Here is an 18,373-nt window from a genome sequence, read left to right on the forward strand (position 1 = left end):
ACATGAGTGATTCCACTGCTGCCACACTGTTGATTTTTGCTTTTGTAGACTTCTGTTAGAATTCACAAGCATACATAAGTATGTGAGAAACTGCAGAAGCTGGTGACTGAGTTTGGTAAAGTGTGTGAAAGAAGAAAGTTAAGAGTAAATGTGAATAAGAGCAAGGTTATTAGGTACAGTAGGGTTGAGGGTCAAGTCAATTGGGAGGTGAGTTTGAATGGAGAAAAACTGGAGGAAGTGAAGTGTTTTAGATATCTGGGAGTGGATCTGGCAGCGGATGGAACCATGGAAGCGGAAGTGGATCATATGGTGGGGGAGGGGGCGAAAATTCTGGGGGCCTTGAAGAATGTGTGGAAGTCGAGAACATTATCTTGGAAAGCAAAAATGGGTATGTTTGAAGGAATAGTGGTTCCAACAATGTTGTATGGTTGCGAGGCGTGGGCTATGGATAGAGTTGTGCGCAGGAGGATGGATGTGCTGGAAATGAGATGTTTGAGGACAATGTGTGGTGTGAGGTGGTTTGATCGAGTGAGTAACGTAAGGGTAAGAGAGATGTGTGGAAATAAAAAGAGCGTGGTTGAGAGAGCAGAAGAGGGTGTTTTGAAGTGGTTTGGGCACGTGGAGAGAATGAGTGAGGAAAGATTGACCAAGAGGATATATGTGTCGGAGGTGGAGGGAACGAGGAGAGGAGGGAGACCAAATTGGAGGTGGAAAGATGGAGTGAAAAAGATTTTGTGTGATCGGGGCCTGAACATGCAGGAGGGTGAAAGGAGGGCAAGGAATAGAATGAATTGGAGCGATGTGGTATACCGGGGTTGACGTGCTGTCAGTGGAGTGAATCAAGGCATGTGAAGCGTCTGGGGTAAACCATGGAAAGCTGTGTAGGTATGTATATTTGCGTGTGTGGACGTATGTATATACATGTGTATGGGGGGGGGTTGGGCCATTTCTTTCGTCTGTTTCCTTGCGCTACCTCGCAAACGCGGGAGACAGTGACAAAGTATAATAAAAATAGATATAAAACATAAGTATGGGAAGTGAGTCAGTTGTTGTTCGCTGATGATACAGCGCTGGTGGCTGATTCATGTGAGAAACTGCAGAAGCTGGTGACTGAGTATGGTAAAGTGTGTGAAAGAAGAAAGTTAAGAGTAAATGTGAATAAGAGCAAGGTTATTAGGTACAGTAGGATTGAGGATCAAGTCAATTGGGAGGTAAGTTTGAATGGAGATAAACTGGAGGAAGTAAAGTGTTTTAGATATCTGGGAGTGGATCTGGCAACGGATGGAACCATGGAAGCGGAAGTGGATCATAGGGTGGGGGAGGGGGTGAAAATCCTGGGAGCCTTGAAGAATGTGTGGAAGTCAAGAACATTATCTCAGAAAGCAAAAATGGGTATGTTTGAAGGAATAGTGGTTCCAACAATGTTGTATGGTTGCGAGGCGTGGGCTATGGATAGAGTTGTGCGCAGGAGAATGGATGTGCTAGAAATGAGATGTTTGAGGACAATATGTGGTGTGAGGTGGTTTGATCGAGTAAGTAACGTAAAGGTAAGAGAGATGTGTGGAAATAAAAAGAGCGTGGTTGAGAGAGCAAAAGAGGGTGTTTTGAAATGGTTTGGTCACATGGAGAGAATGAGTGAGGAAAGATTGACCAAGAGGATATATGTGTCAGAGGTGGAGGGAACGAGAAGTGGGAGACCAAATTGGAGGTGGAAAGATGGAGTGAAAAAGATTTTGTGTGATTGGGGCCTGAACATGCAGGAGGGTGAAAGGAGGGCAAGGAATAGAGTGAATTGGATCGATGTGGTATACCAGGGTTGACGTGCTGTCAGTGGATTAAAACAGGGCATGTGAAGCGTCTGGGGTAAACCATGGAAAGCTGTGTAGGTATGTATATTTGCGTGTGTGGACATATATATATACATGTGTATGGGGGTGGGTTGGGCCATTTCTTTCGTCTGTTTCCTTGCGCTACCTCGCAAATGCAGGAGACAGCGGCAAAAAAAAAACAAAAAAAAAACATAAGTATGAAGTTCATCAAGTGTCAGCAGTTTCCAGTCATTCGTCCGTTTTCCTTGCCTGTTTATTACATTCATAATAGTAGTGATTGGTTCTCAATGAATGTAGGTTTGTGGCAGGGGTGTGTGATGTCTCCATGGTTGTTTAATTTGTTTATGGATGGGGTTGTTAGGGAGGTAAATGCAAGAGTTTTGGAAAGAGGGGCAAGTATGCTGTCTGTTGTGGATGAGAGAGCTTGGGAAGCGAGTCAGTTGTTGTTCGCTGATGATACAGCGCTGGTGGCTGATTCATGTGAGAAACTGCAGAAGCTGGTGACTGAGTTTGGCAAAGTTTGTGAAAGAAAAAAGTTGAGAGTAAATGTGAATAAGAGCAAGGTTATTAGGTACAGTAGGGTTGAGGGTCAAGTCAGTTGGGAGGTAAGTTTGAATGGAGGAAAACTAGAGGAAGTGAGGTGTTTTAGATATCTGGGAGTGGATTTGGCAGCGGATGGAACCATGGAAGCAGAAGTTAATCATAGGGTGGGGGAGGGGGCGAAAATTCTGGGAGCCTTGAAGAATGTGTGGAAGTCGAGAACATTATCTCGAAAAGCAAAAATGGGTATGTTTGAAGGAATAGTGGTTCCAACAATGTTGTATGGTTGCGAGGCGTGGGCTATGGATAGAGTTGTGCGGAGGAGGGTGGATGTGCTGGAAATGAGATGTTTGAGGACAATATGTGGTGTGAGGTGGTTTGATCGAATAAGTAATGTAAGGGTAAGAGAGATGTGTGGAAATAAAAAGAGTGTGGTTGAGAGAGCAGAAGAGGGTGTTTTGAAATGGTTTGGTCACATGGAGAGAATGAGTGAGGAAAGATTGACCAAGAGGATATATATGTCAGAGGTAGAGGGAACGAGGAGAAGTGGGAGACCAAATTGCAGGTGGAAAGATGGAGTGAAAAAGATTTTGAGTAATCGGGGCCTGAACATGCAGGAGGGTGAAAGGCGTGCAAGGAATAGTGTGAATTGGAACGATGTGGTATACAGGGTTCGACATGCTGTCAATGGATTGAACCAGGGCATGTGAAGCATCTGGGGTAAACCATGGAAAGTTCTGTGGGGCTTGGATGTGGAAAGGGAGCTGTGGTTTCGGTGCATTATTACATGACAGCTAGGAACTGAGTGTGAATGAATGGGGCCTTTGTTGTCTTTTCCTAGCGCTATCTCGCACACATGAGGGGGGAGAAGGTTGTTATTTCATGTGTGGTGAGGTGGCGATGGGAATGAATAAAGGCAGACAGTATGAATTATTTTTTTATTATTATTATTATACTTTGTCGCTGTCTCCCGCGTTTGCGAGGTAGCGCAAGGAAACAGACGAAAGAAACGTTCCCCCCCCCATACACATGTATATACATACGTCCACACACACAAATATACATACCTACACAGCTTTCCATGGTTTACCCCAGACGCTTCACATGCCTTGATTCAATCCACTGACAGCACGTCAACCCCGGTATACCACATCGCTCCAATTCACTCTATTCCTTGCCCTCCTTTCACCCTCCTGCATGTTCAGGCCCCGATCACACAAAATCTTTTTCACTCCATCTTTCCACCTCCAATTTGGTCTCCCTCTTCTCCTCGTTCCCTCCACCTCCGACACATATATCCTCTTGGTCAATCTTTCCTCACTCATTCTCTCCATGTGCCCAAACCACTTCAAAACACCCTCTTCTGCTCTCTCAACCACGCTCTTTTTATTTCCACACATCTCTCTTACCCTTACGTTACTCACTCGATCAAACCACCTCACACCACACATTGTCCTCAAACATCTCATTTCCAGCACATCCATCCTCCTGCGCACAACTCTATCCATAGCCCACGCCTCGCAACCATACAACATTGTTGGAACCACTATTCCTTCAAACATACCCATTTTTGCTTTCCGAGATAATGTTCTCAACTTCCACACATTCTTCAAGGCCCCCAGAATTTTCGCCCCCTCCCCCACCCTATGATCCACTTCCGCTTCCATGGTTCCATCCGCTGCCAGATCCACTCCCAGATATCTAAAACACTTCACTTCCTCCAGTTTTTCTCCATTCAAACTCACCTCCCAATTGACTTGACCCTCAACCCTACTGTACCTAATAACCTTGCTCTTATTCACATTTACTCTTAACTTTCTTCTTCCACACACTTTACCAAACTCAGACACCAGCTTCTGCAGTTTCTCACATGAATCAGCCACCAGCGCTGTATCATCAGCGAACAACAACTGACTCACTTCCCAAGCTCTCTCATCCCCAACAGACTTCATACTTGCCCCTCTTTCCAAAACTCTTGCATTTACCTCCCTAACAACCCCATCCATAAACAAATTAAACAACCATGGAGACATCACACACCCCTGCCGCAAACCTACACTCACTGAGAACCAATCACTTTCCTCTCTTCCTACACGTACACATGCCTTACATCCTCGATAAAAACTTTTCACTGCTTCTAACAACTTTCCTCCCACACCATATATTCTTAATACCTTCCACAGAGCATCTCTATCAACTCTATCATATGCCTTCTCCAGATCCATAAATGCTACATACAAATCCATTTGCTTTTCTAAGTATTTCTCACATACATTCTTCAAAGCAAACACCTGATCCACACATCCTCTACCACTTCTGAAACCACACTGCTCTTCCCCAATCTGATGCTCTGTACATGCCTTCACCCTCTCAATCAATACCCTCCCATATAATTTTCCAGGAATACTCAACAAACTTATACCTCTGTAGTTTGAGCACTCACTCTTATCCCCTTTGCCTTTGTACAATGGCACTATGCACGCATTCCGCCAATCCTCAGGCAACTCACCATGAGTCATACATACATTAAATAACCTTACCAACCAGTCAACAATACAGTCACCCCCTTTTTTAATAAATTCCACTGCAATACCATCCAAACCTGCTGCCTTGCCGGCTTTCATCTTCCGCAAAGCTTTCACTACCTCTTCTCTGTTTACCAAATCATTTTCCCTAACCCTCTCACTTTGCACACCACCTCGACCAAAACACCCTATATCTGCCACTCTATCGTCAAACACATTCAACAAACCTTCAAAATACTCACTCCATCTCCTTCTCACATCACCACTACTTGTTATCACCTCCCCATTTGCGCCCTTCACTGAAGTTCCCATTTGCTCCCTTGTCTTACGCACTTTATTTACCTCCTTCCAGAACATCTTTTTATTCTCCCTAAAATTTAATGATACTCTCTCACCCCAACTCTCATTTGCCCTTTTTTTCACCTCTTGCACCTTTCTCTTGACCTCCTGTCTCTTTCTTTTATACATCTCCCACTCAATTGCATTTTTTCCCTGCAAAAATCGTCCAAATGCCTCTCTCTTCTCTTTCACTAATACTCTTACTTCTTCATCCCACCACTCACTACCCTTTCTAATCAACCCACCTCCCACTCTTCTCATGCCACAAGCATCTTTTGCGCAATCCATCACTGATTCCCTAAATACATCCCATTCCTCCCCCACTCCCCTTACTTCCATTGTTCTCACCTTTTTCCATTCTGTACTCAGTCTCTACTGGTACTTCCTCACACAGGTCTCCTTCCCAAGCTCACTTACTCTCACCACCCTCTTCACCCCAACATTCACTCTTCTTTTCTGAAAACCCATACAAATCTTCACCTTAGCCTCCACAAGATAATGATCAGACATCCCTCCAGTTGCACCTCTCAGCACATTAACATCCAAAAGTATGAATTATGTACATTATATATGTATATGTCTGTGTGTGTGTATATATATGTATACGTTGAGATGTGTAGTTATGTATATTTGCATGTGTGGACTTGTATGTATATACATGTGTATGTGGGTGAGTTGGGCCATTGTTTCGTCTGTTTCCTTGTGCTACCTCGCTAACATGGGGGACAGCGACAAAGCAAAATGAATAGATAAAATAAATAGTAGTCATCGTATTGCTGTTGAATATAAAGTCAAAAGTTGGAAGATGGGTCTTGAGTTATTCAACTAACAGCATATAAAGTAATTCCAGTGTGAGTTGTCAAAACATTCAGCGAAGCCATACAACTTTGTATGAATAGAGCTTTCAAATACCCCTTATCTCCTTATGGTGCATACTTAAATTCGTCATCTCTTTTGGCAGCACAGGAGATCATAGCAGTAACATCTGTTTGACAATTGTCTCCAGTAATACCGTCATGTTTATCAGAACTGTCAACTGAAGTGTTGCCAGGAGGAGGCATAAATTCATCACTTATATCGTCCAATTTTTTGTCTATGACGCTGGTTGCTAATAGATCCCTAATTTGTTCATCATGCAAGTATTTCTGACGTGGCATGTTAGAGATACAGCACGTGACATGAAACTGACAAAAGTTATTGTGGTAGTGACGCAACCCTTGCAGCAAGCCCTAAGCACTTTCTTATTAAACATGTTTTGTATGCATATTGTTCTGGATAATCAGTATGTGTAATGTTTTGGAATAAAACATTTTTTATATACATCTTTTCTTTCATACTATTTGCTATTTCCCACGTTAGCAAGATAGCGTTAAGAACAGAGGACTGAACCTTTGAGGGAATATCCTCACCTGGCCCCCTTCTGTGTTCCTTCTTTTTCAAAATTAAAAAACCGAGAGTGGAGGATTTCCAGCCCCCGGCTCCCTTCCCTTTTAGTCGCCTTCTACGACACGCAGGGAATAAGTGGGAAGTATTCTTTCTTCCCTATCCCCACGCCATTTTCTGCGTTAGCAAGGTAGCATTAAGAACAGAGGACTGAGCCTTAGAGGGAATATCCTCACTTGGCCCCCTTCTCTGTTCCTTTTGTTTTTTAGAGCATTTGTAGTGAAATATTATAGTCCTGCATTTTTTTTTTTTTTTTTTTTTTTTTTTTTTATATACTTTGTCGCTGTCTCCCGCGTTTGCGAGGTAGCGCAAGGAAACAGACGAAAGAACTGGCCCCCCCCCCCATACACATGTATATACACACGTCCACACACGCAAATATACATACCTACACAGCTTTCCATGGTTTACCCCAGACGCTTCACATGCCCTGCTTCAATCCACTGACAGCACGTCAACCCCGGTATACCACATCGCTCCAATTCACTCTGTTCCTTGCCCTCCTTTCACCCTCCTGCTTGTTCAGGCCCCGATCACACAAAATCTTTTTCACTCCATCTTTCCACCTCCAATTTGGTCTCCCTCTTCTCCTTGTTCCCTCCACCTCCGACACATATATCCTCTTGGTCAATCTTTCCTCACTCATCCTCTCCATGTGCCCAAACCACTTCAAAACACCCTCTTCTGCTCTCTCAACCACGCTCTTTTTATTTCCACACATCTCTCTTACCCTTACGTTACTCACTCGATCAAACCACCTCACACCACACATTGTCCTCAAACATCTCATTTCCAGCACATCCATCCTCCTGCGCACAACTCTATCCATAGCCCACGCCTCGCAACCATACAACATTGTTGGAACCACTATTCCTTCAAACATACCCATTTTTGCTTTCCGAGATAATGTTCTCGACTTCCACACATTCTTCAAGGCCCCCAGGATTTTCGCCCCCTCCCCCACCCTATGATCCACTTCCGCTTCCATGGTTCCATCCGCTGCCAGATCCACTCCCAGATATCTAAAACACTTCACTTCCTCCAGTTTTTCTCCATTCAAACTCACCTCCCAATTGACTTGACCCTCAACCCTACTGTACCTAATAACCTTGCTCTTATTCACATTTACTCTTAACTTTCTTCTTCCACACACTTTTCCAAACTCAGTCACCAGCTTCTGCAGTTTCTCACATGAATCAGCCACCAGCGCTGTATCATCAGCGAACAACAACTGACTCACTTCCCAAGCTCTTTCATCCCCAACAGACTTCATACTTGCCCCTCTTTCCAAAACTCTTGCATTCACCTCCCTAACAACCCCATCCATAAACAAATTAAACAACCATGGAGACATCACACACCCCTGCCGCAAACCTACATTCACTGAGAACCAATCACTTTCCTCTCTTCCTACACGTACACATGCCTTACATCCTCGATAAAAACTTTTCACTGCTTCTAACAACTTTCCTCCCACACCATATATTCTTAATACCTTCCACAGAGCATCTCTATCAACTCTATCGTATGCCTTCTCCAGATCCATAAATGCTACATACAAATCCATTTGCTTTTCTAAGTATTTCTCACATACATTCTTCAAAGCAAACACCTGATCCACACATCCTCTACCACTTCTGAAACCACACTGCTCTTCCCCAATCTGATGCTCTGTACATGCCTTCACCCTCTCAATCAATACTCTCCCATATAATTTACCAGGAATACTCAACAAACTTATACCTCTGTAATTTGAGCACTCACTCTTATCCCCTTTGCCTTTGTACAATGGCACTATGCATGCATTCCGCCAATCCTCAGGCACCTCACCATGAGTCATACATACATTAAATAACCTTACCAACCAGTCAACAATACAGTCACCCCCTTTTTTAATAAATTCCACTGCAATACCATCCAAACCTGCTGCCTTGCCGGCTTTCATCTTCTGCAAAGCTTTCACTACCTCTTCTCTGTTTACCAAATCATTTTCCCTAACCCTCTCACTTTGCACACCACCTCGACCAAAACACCCTATATCTGCCACTCTATCATCAAACACATTCAACAAACCTTCAAAATACTCACTCCATCTCCTTCTCACATCACCACTACTTGTTATCACCTCCCCACTTGCGCCCTTCACCGAAGTTCCCATTTGCTCCCTTGTCTTACGCACTTTATTTACCTCCTTCCAGAACATCTTTTTATTCTCCCTAAAATTTAATGATACTCTCTCACCCCAACTCTCATTTGCCCTTTTTTTTTCACCTCTTGCACCTTTCTCTTGACCTCCTGTCTCTTTCTTTTATACATCTCCCACTCAATTGCATTTTTTCCCTGCAAAAATCGTCCAAATGCCTCTCTCTTCTCTTTCACTAATACTCTTACTTCTTCATCCCACCACTCACTACCCTTTCTAATCAACCCACCTCCCACTCTTCTCATGCCACAAGCATCTTTTGCGTAATCCATCACTGATTCCCTAAATACATCCCATTCCTCCCCCACTCCCCTTACTTCCATTGTTCTCACCTTTTTCCATTCTGTACTCAGTCTCTCCTGGTACTTCCTCACACAGGTCTCCTTCTCAAGCTCACTTACTCTCACCACCCTCTTCACCCCAACATTCACTCTTCTTTTCTGAAAACCCATACAAATCTTCACCTTAGCCTCCACAAGATAATGATCAGACATCCCTCCAGTTGCACCTCTCAGCACATTAACATCCAAAAGTATGAATTATGTACATTATATATGTATATGTCTGTGTGTGTGTATATATATGTATACGTTGAGATGTGTAGTTATGTATATTTGCATGTGTGGACTTGTATGTATATACATGTGTATGTGGGTGAGTTGGGCCATTGTTTCGTCTGTTTCCTTGTGCTACCTCGCTAACATGGGGGACAGCGACAAAGCAAAATGAATAGATAAAATAAATAGTAGTCATCGTATTGCTGTTGAATATAAAGTCAAAAGTTGGAAGATGGGTCTTGAGTTATTCAACTAACAGCATATAAAGTAATTCCAGTGTGAGTTGTCAAAACATTCAGCGAAGCCATACAACTTTGTATGAATAGAGCTTTCAAATACCCCTTATCTCCTTATGGTGCATACTTAAATTCGTCATCTCTTTTGGCAGCACAGGAGATCATAGCAGTAACATCTGTTTGACAATTGTCTCCAGTAATACCGTCATGTTTATCAGAACTGTCAACTGAAGTGTTGCCAGGAGGAGGCATAAATTCATCACTTATATCGTCCAATTTTTTGTCTATGACGCTGGTTGCTAATAGATCCCTAATTTGTTCATCATGCAAGTATTTCTGACGTGGCATGTTAGAGATACAGCACGTGACATGAAACTGACAAAAGTTATTGTGGTAGTGACGCAACCCTTGCAGCAAGCCCTAAGCACTTTCTTATTAAACATGTTTTGTATGCATATTGTTCTGGATAATCAGTATGTGTAATGTTTTGGAATAAAACATTTTTTATATACATCTTTTCTTTCATACTATTTGCTATTTCCCACGTTAGCAAGATAGCGTTAAGAACAGAGGACTGAACCTTTGAGGGAATATCCTCACCTGGCCCCCTTCTGTGTTCCTTCTTTTTCAAAATTAAAAAACCGAGAGTGGAGGATTTCCAGCCCCCGGCTCCCTTCCCTTTTAGTCGCCTTCTACGACACGCAGGGAATAAGTGGGAAGTATTCTTTCTTCCCTATCCCCACGCCATTTTCTGCGTTAGCAAGGTAGCATTAAGAACAGAGGACTGAGCCTTAGAGGGAATATCCTCACTTGGCCCCCTTCTCTGTTCCTTTTGTTTTTTAGAGCATTTGTAGTGAAATATTATAGTCCTGCATTTTTTTTTTTTTTTTTTTTTTTTTTTTTTTTTTTTTTTTTTTATACTTTGTCGCTGTCTCCCGCGTTTGCGAGGTAGCGCAAGGAAACAGACGAAAGAACTGGCCCCCCCCCCCATACACATGTATATACACACGTCCACACACGCAAATATACATACCTACACAGCTTTCCATGGTTTACCCCAGACGCTTCACATGCCCTGCTTCAATCCACTGACAGCACGTCAACCCCGGTATACCACATCGCTCCAATTCACTCTGTTCCTTGCCCTCCTTTCACCCTCCTGCTTGTTCAGGCCCCGATCACACAAAATCTTTTTCACTCCATCTTTCCACCTCCAATTTGGTCTCCCTCTTCTCCTTGTTCCCTCCACCTCCGACACATATATCCTCTTGGTCAATCTTTCCTCACTCATCCTCTCCATGTGCCCAAACCACTTCAAAACACCCTCTTCTGCTCTCTCAACCACGCTCTTTTTATTTCCACACATCTCTCTTACCCTTACGTTACTCACTCGATCAAACCACCTCACACCACACATTGTCCTCAAACATCTCATTTCCAGCACATCCATCCTCCTGCGCACAACTCTATCCATAGCCCACGCCTCGCAACCATACAACATTGTTGGAACCACTATTCCTTCAAACATACCCATTTTTGCTTTCCGAGATAATGTTCTCGACTTCCACACATTCTTCAAGGCCCCCAGGATTTTCGCCCCCTCCCCCACCCTATGATCCACTTCCGCTTCCATGGTTCCATCCGCTGCCAGATCCACTCCCAGATATCTAAAACACTTCACTTCCTCCAGTTTTTCTCCATTCAAACTCACCTCCCAATTGACTTGACCCTCAACCCTACTGTACCTAATAACCTTGCTCTTATTCACATTTACTCTTAACTTTCTTCTTCCACACACTTTTCCAAACTCAGTCACCAGCTTCTGCAGTTTCTCACATGAATCAGCCACCAGCGCTGTATCATCAGCGAACAACAACTGACTCACTTCCCAAGCTCTTTCATCCCCAACAGACTTCATACTTGCCCCTCTTTCCAAAACTCTTGCATTCACCTCCCTAACAACCCCATCCATAAACAAATTAAACAACCATGGAGACATCACACACCCCTGCCGCAAACCTACATTCACTGAGAACCAATCACTTTCCTCTCTTCCTACACGTACACATGCCTTACATCCTCGATAAAAACTTTTCACTGCTTCTAACAACTTTCCTCCCACACCATATATTCTTAATACCTTCCACAGAGCATCTCTATCAACTCTATCGTATGCCTTCTCCAGATCCATAAATGCTACATACAAATCCATTTGCTTTTCTAAGTATTTCTCACATACATTCTTCAAAGCAAACACCTGATCCACACATCCTCTACCACTTCTGAAACCACACTGCTCTTCCCCAATCTGATGCTCTGTACATGCCTTCACCCTCTCAATCAATACTCTCCCATATAATTTACCAGGAATACTCAACAAACTTATACCTCTGTAATTTGAGCACTCACTCTTATCCCCTTTGCCTTTGTACAATGGCACTATGCATGCATTCCGCCAATCCTCAGGCACCTCACCATGAGTCATACATACATTAAATAACCTTACCAACCAGTCAACAATACAGTCACCCCCTTTTTTAATAAATTCCACTGCAATACCATCCAAACCTGCTGCCTTGCCGGCTTTCATCTTCTGCAAAGCTTTCACTACCTCTTCTCTGTTTACCAAATCATTTTCCCTAACCCTCTCACTTTGCACACCACCTCGACCAAAACACCCTATATCTGCCACTCTATCATCAAACACATTCAACAAACCTTCAAAATACTCACTCCATCTCCTTCTCACATCACCACTACTTGTTATCACCTCCCCACTTGCGCCCTTCACCGAAGTTCCCATTTGCTCCCTTGTCTTACGCACTTTATTTACCTCCTTCCAGAACATCTTTTTATTCTCCCTAAAATTTAATGATACTCTCTCACCCCAACTCTCATTTGCCCTTTTTTTTTCACCTCTTGCACCTTTCTCTTGACCTCCTGTCTCTTTCTTTTATACATCTCCCACTCAATTGCATTTTTTCCCTGCAAAAATCGTCCAAATGCCTCTCTCTTCTCTTTCACTAATACTCTTACTTCTTCATCCCACCACTCACTACCCTTTCTAATCAACCCACCTCCCACTCTTCTCATGCCACAAGCATCTTTTGCGTAATCCATCACTGATTCCCTAAATACATCCCATTCCTCCCCCACTCCCCTTACTTCCATTGTTCTCACCTTTTTCCATTCTGTACTCAGTCTCTCCTGGTACTTCCTCACACAGGTCTCCTTCTCAAGCTCACTTACTCTCACCACCCTCTTCACCCCAACATTCACTCTTCTTTTCTGAAAACCCATACAAATCTTCACCTTAGCCTCCACAAGATAATGATCAGACATCCCTCCAGTTGCACCTCTCAGCACATTAACATCCAAAAGTCTCTCTTTCGCACGCCTGTCAATTAACAATTATTACAATATATATATTTTGTACTGCACATAGTTTAGAAGGTAACTCTCATATATTTCACATTAATAACTTAGGGTCAGTTTGACCCCAGTCATGCATTGATTGTGAATTGGTCCATAACATGTCAGATCAAAATTGTTGAGACTTACAAAGACATTCACTGAAAGAGAACAATGAAATATGAAAAATCACAAGATGCGAATCTGTTTTCAAGTGCCCAAATGAAAAATATTGAATGTTTTGGCACTGCTGGGGTCAGTATGGCTCAATTATGTATCCTTGGGTTATGAGCCATAGTGACATCACATTCCTGTCGTAGACCAACCTTGACCTGGAACCACTCGCTCTCCTCATTCCCAACTCGCACATACGCCTTAAATTGTTAATAAAAACTTGTTACTGCCTCTTGTAGCTTTCCTCCCATGCCATAAATTCATAAGACCTTCCACAAGGCTCAGCTACTAAACCTGTCATTTGCTTTACCCAGATCCATAGATGCCAAACACAAATCCCCCTGTTTCTTTAAGTATTTGTCACTTTTTTTTTTTTTTTTTTTTTTTTTTTCCCAAACACTAATCCACACATCCTCTACCACCCCCTGAAACCATTTTGTTCCTCCCCAGTCTGATACTTTATATGTCTTCAGCATCACAATCACCACTCCCATAACAGTTATTAGGTGCACTTAACAAATTGATATATCTCTGATTTGAACACTCGCCTTTGTACCCTTTGCCTTTATACAATGGCACTATACATGCATTCCAACATTCCTCAAGGACCTTACCATGATCTTTATGTACATTGACAATCCTTCCAAATTATTCAACAACATGGTCACCCACCCCCTTTAAGAAATTCAACTGAAATGTCACAAACCCCAGCTGCCTTGCCATATATCGTATGCAAGGCTTATACCACTTCCATGACTCCCTCACATAATATACCTGTCTGGCCAAAACACCATATGTCTGCCACCCCAGCATCAATTATTATCATTATTTTGTAATGAAAAAAGTTTTATGTTGTCTTTATTGAATAGCCCCATACTGTGATAGATCAGTTTTTGTGTGTTCCTTAATGTACAATGTAGTTTTTAATTTCAGATTGCTTATTTCTTGTTTTAATCCTTTGAAATAGTTCTTGACACATGTTGCATGACTACTGTGTGTGGTTCTTGTGGTCAATTACTAGTTACTTGGTAGGAATTAATTAGTTTGTAAAGGCTGTGAACCCCTGATCTTGAGCTAGAAGTGGGAATATGGGGCAGTCTCCTTTCCTAGTTTGAGGAATATCTATGTGGAAGGGATTAAAGGACACAGGTAAGAGGCATATTCTCAAAATGGACCAAGGTTAAAAGTTGGGTGCTGTAGGACTCATTCTTGGCCTCACTGCTGTCCTTATTGTGTGTGAATAATTTGCATGAAGGACTAAGATCATGCTTTAAACATGTTTTTGGATGATGCCATAGTCATGAGGGAAGTAAGGATTTAGATTAGCTATATGTTTGGATGATGAGATTTAGTCTAAGTAAGTGCAAGGTAATGTCACAAATCTGGTAATGTGGTATACAGGGGATGATGTGCTGTGTGTGGGTTGAATCAGGGCAAATGAAGCAGTTGGGGAAAATGACTGAAAGTTTTGTGGGGCCTGTTTGTAGATAAGGGGCTTTGGTTTCAGTACCTTGTACATGACAGCTATAGTTTGAATATGACTGAATGAGGCCATTCTTCCTCTTTTCATTTAAGAAAATACAATATCATTATTTCAAAAGTTATGACATTTTCAGTATTGCTAAACATTGATTGCCTTTTTTCCATGTTGAATTTCACACAGTGCCTTGTTATTCATCTTAATTGTTGTTGTTTATATTCACTCATTTTATTTACATGATTAAATACAACTTATGCCTCTTTTTACTTTTGATGTTTCAGGAGTTAGCTGCTGAAAATGTTTCATGTAAACATTTCAAAGATGATCTTGCAGATACATTATCTTCGCCCTTGAAAAAGCGAGTGCTTGAAGAAGGAAATTCACCGAGAAAGAAAAAACAGAAGAAAAATTCTAAGCAGGCTTTATCTGAGGCAGAGATAGACTTAAAAGGACCCTGTGAGAAAGTTGCAGATGGTGATGAAGTGGAAGGTGAGTACAGAAGCATGTAAATGTAAAATGTTGTGCATTTGATAAAACTTAATTTGCTGTTTGACGTAATGATAAAGTATGTGTGCTCAACTTTTGGCTGTTACTTAGGGGTTTACATTAATGTCATGTGCTATGCTCCATGATGCATTTTGCAGGTAAAGTCAAGTTTTTGAAGCCCAGCCATAAATCACGGCCTTGGCCTGTGGCCTGTGAATTCCTCCAGACATCCTTTTCTTATAATATATTTCCCTTTTACCATTCCATCACCTACAAAAGCCTTCTGTCTCATTACGTCTCATGTCATCACGTCTCTTTAGTCTTTTCTTTCTGTATACCACGATGTTTCTCCTTTCTTTCAATTCTGCAGATAGTATTTTGGCTGTTGTATTTCTAAGTTTTTTTTTCATGTGTCCCCACCCTCAAGGTTTGAACTTGTTACACATTTGGCTCATGCTTCCCACATTTTCTGTATGGAGTCCTGCTACTCAGGGATTGGTTGTCATGATACCTTCCTCATCCCTTGAACAGCTAAGCTGTAGAAATCTTTTCCTTCTCTTGTCTGTCACTTATCATATAACCTTTCTTTCTTTAAGAGTCTGGTTTAGAAATACCAGCAGAGGGCTGATTAATTTCTTCTTTTTCCCCTTTTACTTTTTCTTTCACCTGAGGTGGTCTTGATCAGAGCTTGTTTTGCTCATGCCATGTTGGTCATAAAAAAGAAGATGCTAGAGAGAGAGGGGCCCCATGAGTTTAAAACTTTCCTATCTGTTTATATCTCTGACACATTTTCCCACCTGGAATTCCCTCAGAGTGGCCATGGCTATAGAGTCTCCGTAACTAAGTGAACTCCATTGCTGCTGCTTAACTTCTGGTACCTCAACCTTAGCAGGCCGCTGGCAGAGGGCAATTTTAATGCAGTATTTGCAGAGCCTCTTACCTTATGTTACAAAGGAATTCAAAGAGCAACAGACCATTGGATCCTTTTGAGGCTGTTTTGATAGTGGAAGGAATCAGAAATTCAAAGAATTTTGTGGTAAGAATTAAGAGGCATACAGATAATCCAAAAGGGATGACCTGCAAATTGTCATTTTGGTTGGAGGCATAGATAATGAAAGCTGTGGACTTGAAGCAAAGTATATATCAGGTCTGTTCTTAATGTGTCTTTAGTACTGCTATCAACAACGTGCAAATCGTTCCATATGTTAATAATCCTGTTGAAGAAAAAGTACTTCACCTCATTCGAGTTAATCATTTGCTCGCATTTGTCTCCATTGCTATAAGTAAACTCAAAGGAATCAAGTCTTAGGTAACTTAATAGATCAAGATTATCAAAGCCTTTGATCATTTTAAATACTTGTATTAGATCACCTCTTTACCTTCTCTTTTCAAAGCTAAGTAAATTCATGTCGTTAAATCTCATCTTGCAGGATTTGCTTTTGAGCTAGGAATCATCTTGGTAGCTTGATGCTGTACACTCCATTCAACAACATTCTCTCTCTCTCTCTCTCTCTCTCTCTCTCTCTCTCTCTCTCTCTCTCTCTCTCTCTCTCTCTCTCTCAGTAGGGTGACCAAAGTTGAACACAGTATTCACGATGTGGATGAACCAGTGAATTATAGGGTAAGGATGATTTCCCTGGAATTGATTTTGAAGGCTTTACTTATGAAACCAAGAAATTTGTTTGCTCTTTTCACTGCTTCAGTGTACAGCTTACTTGGTTTAAGGTCACCAAAGGTTATGATACCCAAGTCTTTTTCCTCATTTACCTATTGCAGTTCAGCAGAATTCATAATGGAGCTTTTCTTTTCATTTTTACTACCAATATGTGAGATTTTTTACTTATTATTTATTTATCATACTTGATTGCTGTTTCCTGTGTTAGTGAGTTAGCGCCAGGAAACAGAAAAAGAAAGACCCATCCACTCATAAACATACACTCACATACAAGTACATATACAGACATATCCATATCAACATGTACACATACACAGACATATACATATATACAAATGTACATATTCATATTTCCTTGCTTTTATCCATTCCTGTTGTCATCCCGCCAGACAGGAAACAACATTGCCACCCCTGCATCAATGAGGTCATGCCAGGAAAACAGACAAAAAAAGGCCACATTTGTTCACACTGAGTCCATCTGTCATGTGTAATGCACTGAAACTGTAGCTCCCTATCCACATCCAGGCCCCACATAGCTTTCCGTGGTTTACCCAAGATGTTTTACATTCCCTGGTTCAGTCCATTGACAGCATGTCAACCCTAGTATACCACATCGTTCCAATTCACTCTATTCCTTGCATGCCTCTAGCACGTTCCAGGCCTCAGTTGCTCAAAATCTTTTTCGCTCTATCCTTCCACCCTTAATTTGGTCTCGTTTCTCCTTTTTCCCTCCATCTCTGTTACAAATATCCTCTTTGCCAGCCTTTTTCTCACTCTTTCTCTCCATATGTCCAGACCATTTCAACACACCCTCTTCTGCTCTCTCAACCACAATCTTTTTATTACCACACATATCTCTTCCCCTTTCATTACTTAATCAAACCACCTTACACCATGATTGTCCTCAAACATTTCATTTTCAACACATCCACCATCCTCCTTACAACTCTATCTATAGCACATCCCTTGCAACCACATAATATTGTTGGAACTTCTATTCCTTGAAACATACCCATTTTCACTCTCTGAGATAATGTTTCAACACACCCTCTTCTGCTATCTCAACCACTCTTTTTATTACCACACATTTCTCTTACCCTTTCATTACTTATTCGATCAAACCACCTTACACCACATATTGTCCTCAAACATTAAATTTCCAACACATCCACCCTCCTCCATACAACCATATCTATAGCCCATGCCTCGCAACCTTATGATATTGTTGGTACTACTATTCCTTCAAACATACCCATTTTTGCTTTTCAAGATAATGTTCTCTTCTTCCTCATGTTCTTCATCGCTTCCAGAACCTTCATCCCCTCTCCCACCTTATGACTTCCTTCCTCTTCCATGGTTCCATTTGCTGCTAAGTCCACTCCCAGATATCTGAAACACTTCCCTTCCTCTAATTTTTCTCCATTCAGCCTTGCATCCCAGCTTACTTGTTCCTCAACCCTGCTGAACCTAATAAC

The 18,373-nt window shown here is 41.9% G+C and overlaps 1 protein-coding gene across 1 annotated transcript in view; it reads left to right on the forward strand.

Moving 5' to 3' along the window:
* The window catches only part of LOC139751173 (uncharacterized), a 122,978-nt gene that overhangs the window by 25,682 nt on the left and 78,923 nt on the right, over window positions 1-18,373 (forward strand). Inside the window, exon 5 of the mRNA XM_071666295.1 lies at window positions 15,019-15,226. Coding sequence (XP_071522396.1) covers window positions 15,019-15,226 — 208 coding nt within the window. The remainder of the gene's footprint in view (window positions 1-15,018; window positions 15,227-18,373) is intronic.

The sequence above is a fragment of the Panulirus ornatus genome, chromosome 11 (genome assembly GCF_036320965.1).
Source record: "Panulirus ornatus isolate Po-2019 chromosome 11, ASM3632096v1, whole genome shotgun sequence".
Taxonomy (NCBI): Eukaryota; Metazoa; Arthropoda; class Malacostraca; order Decapoda; family Palinuridae; genus Panulirus; species Panulirus ornatus.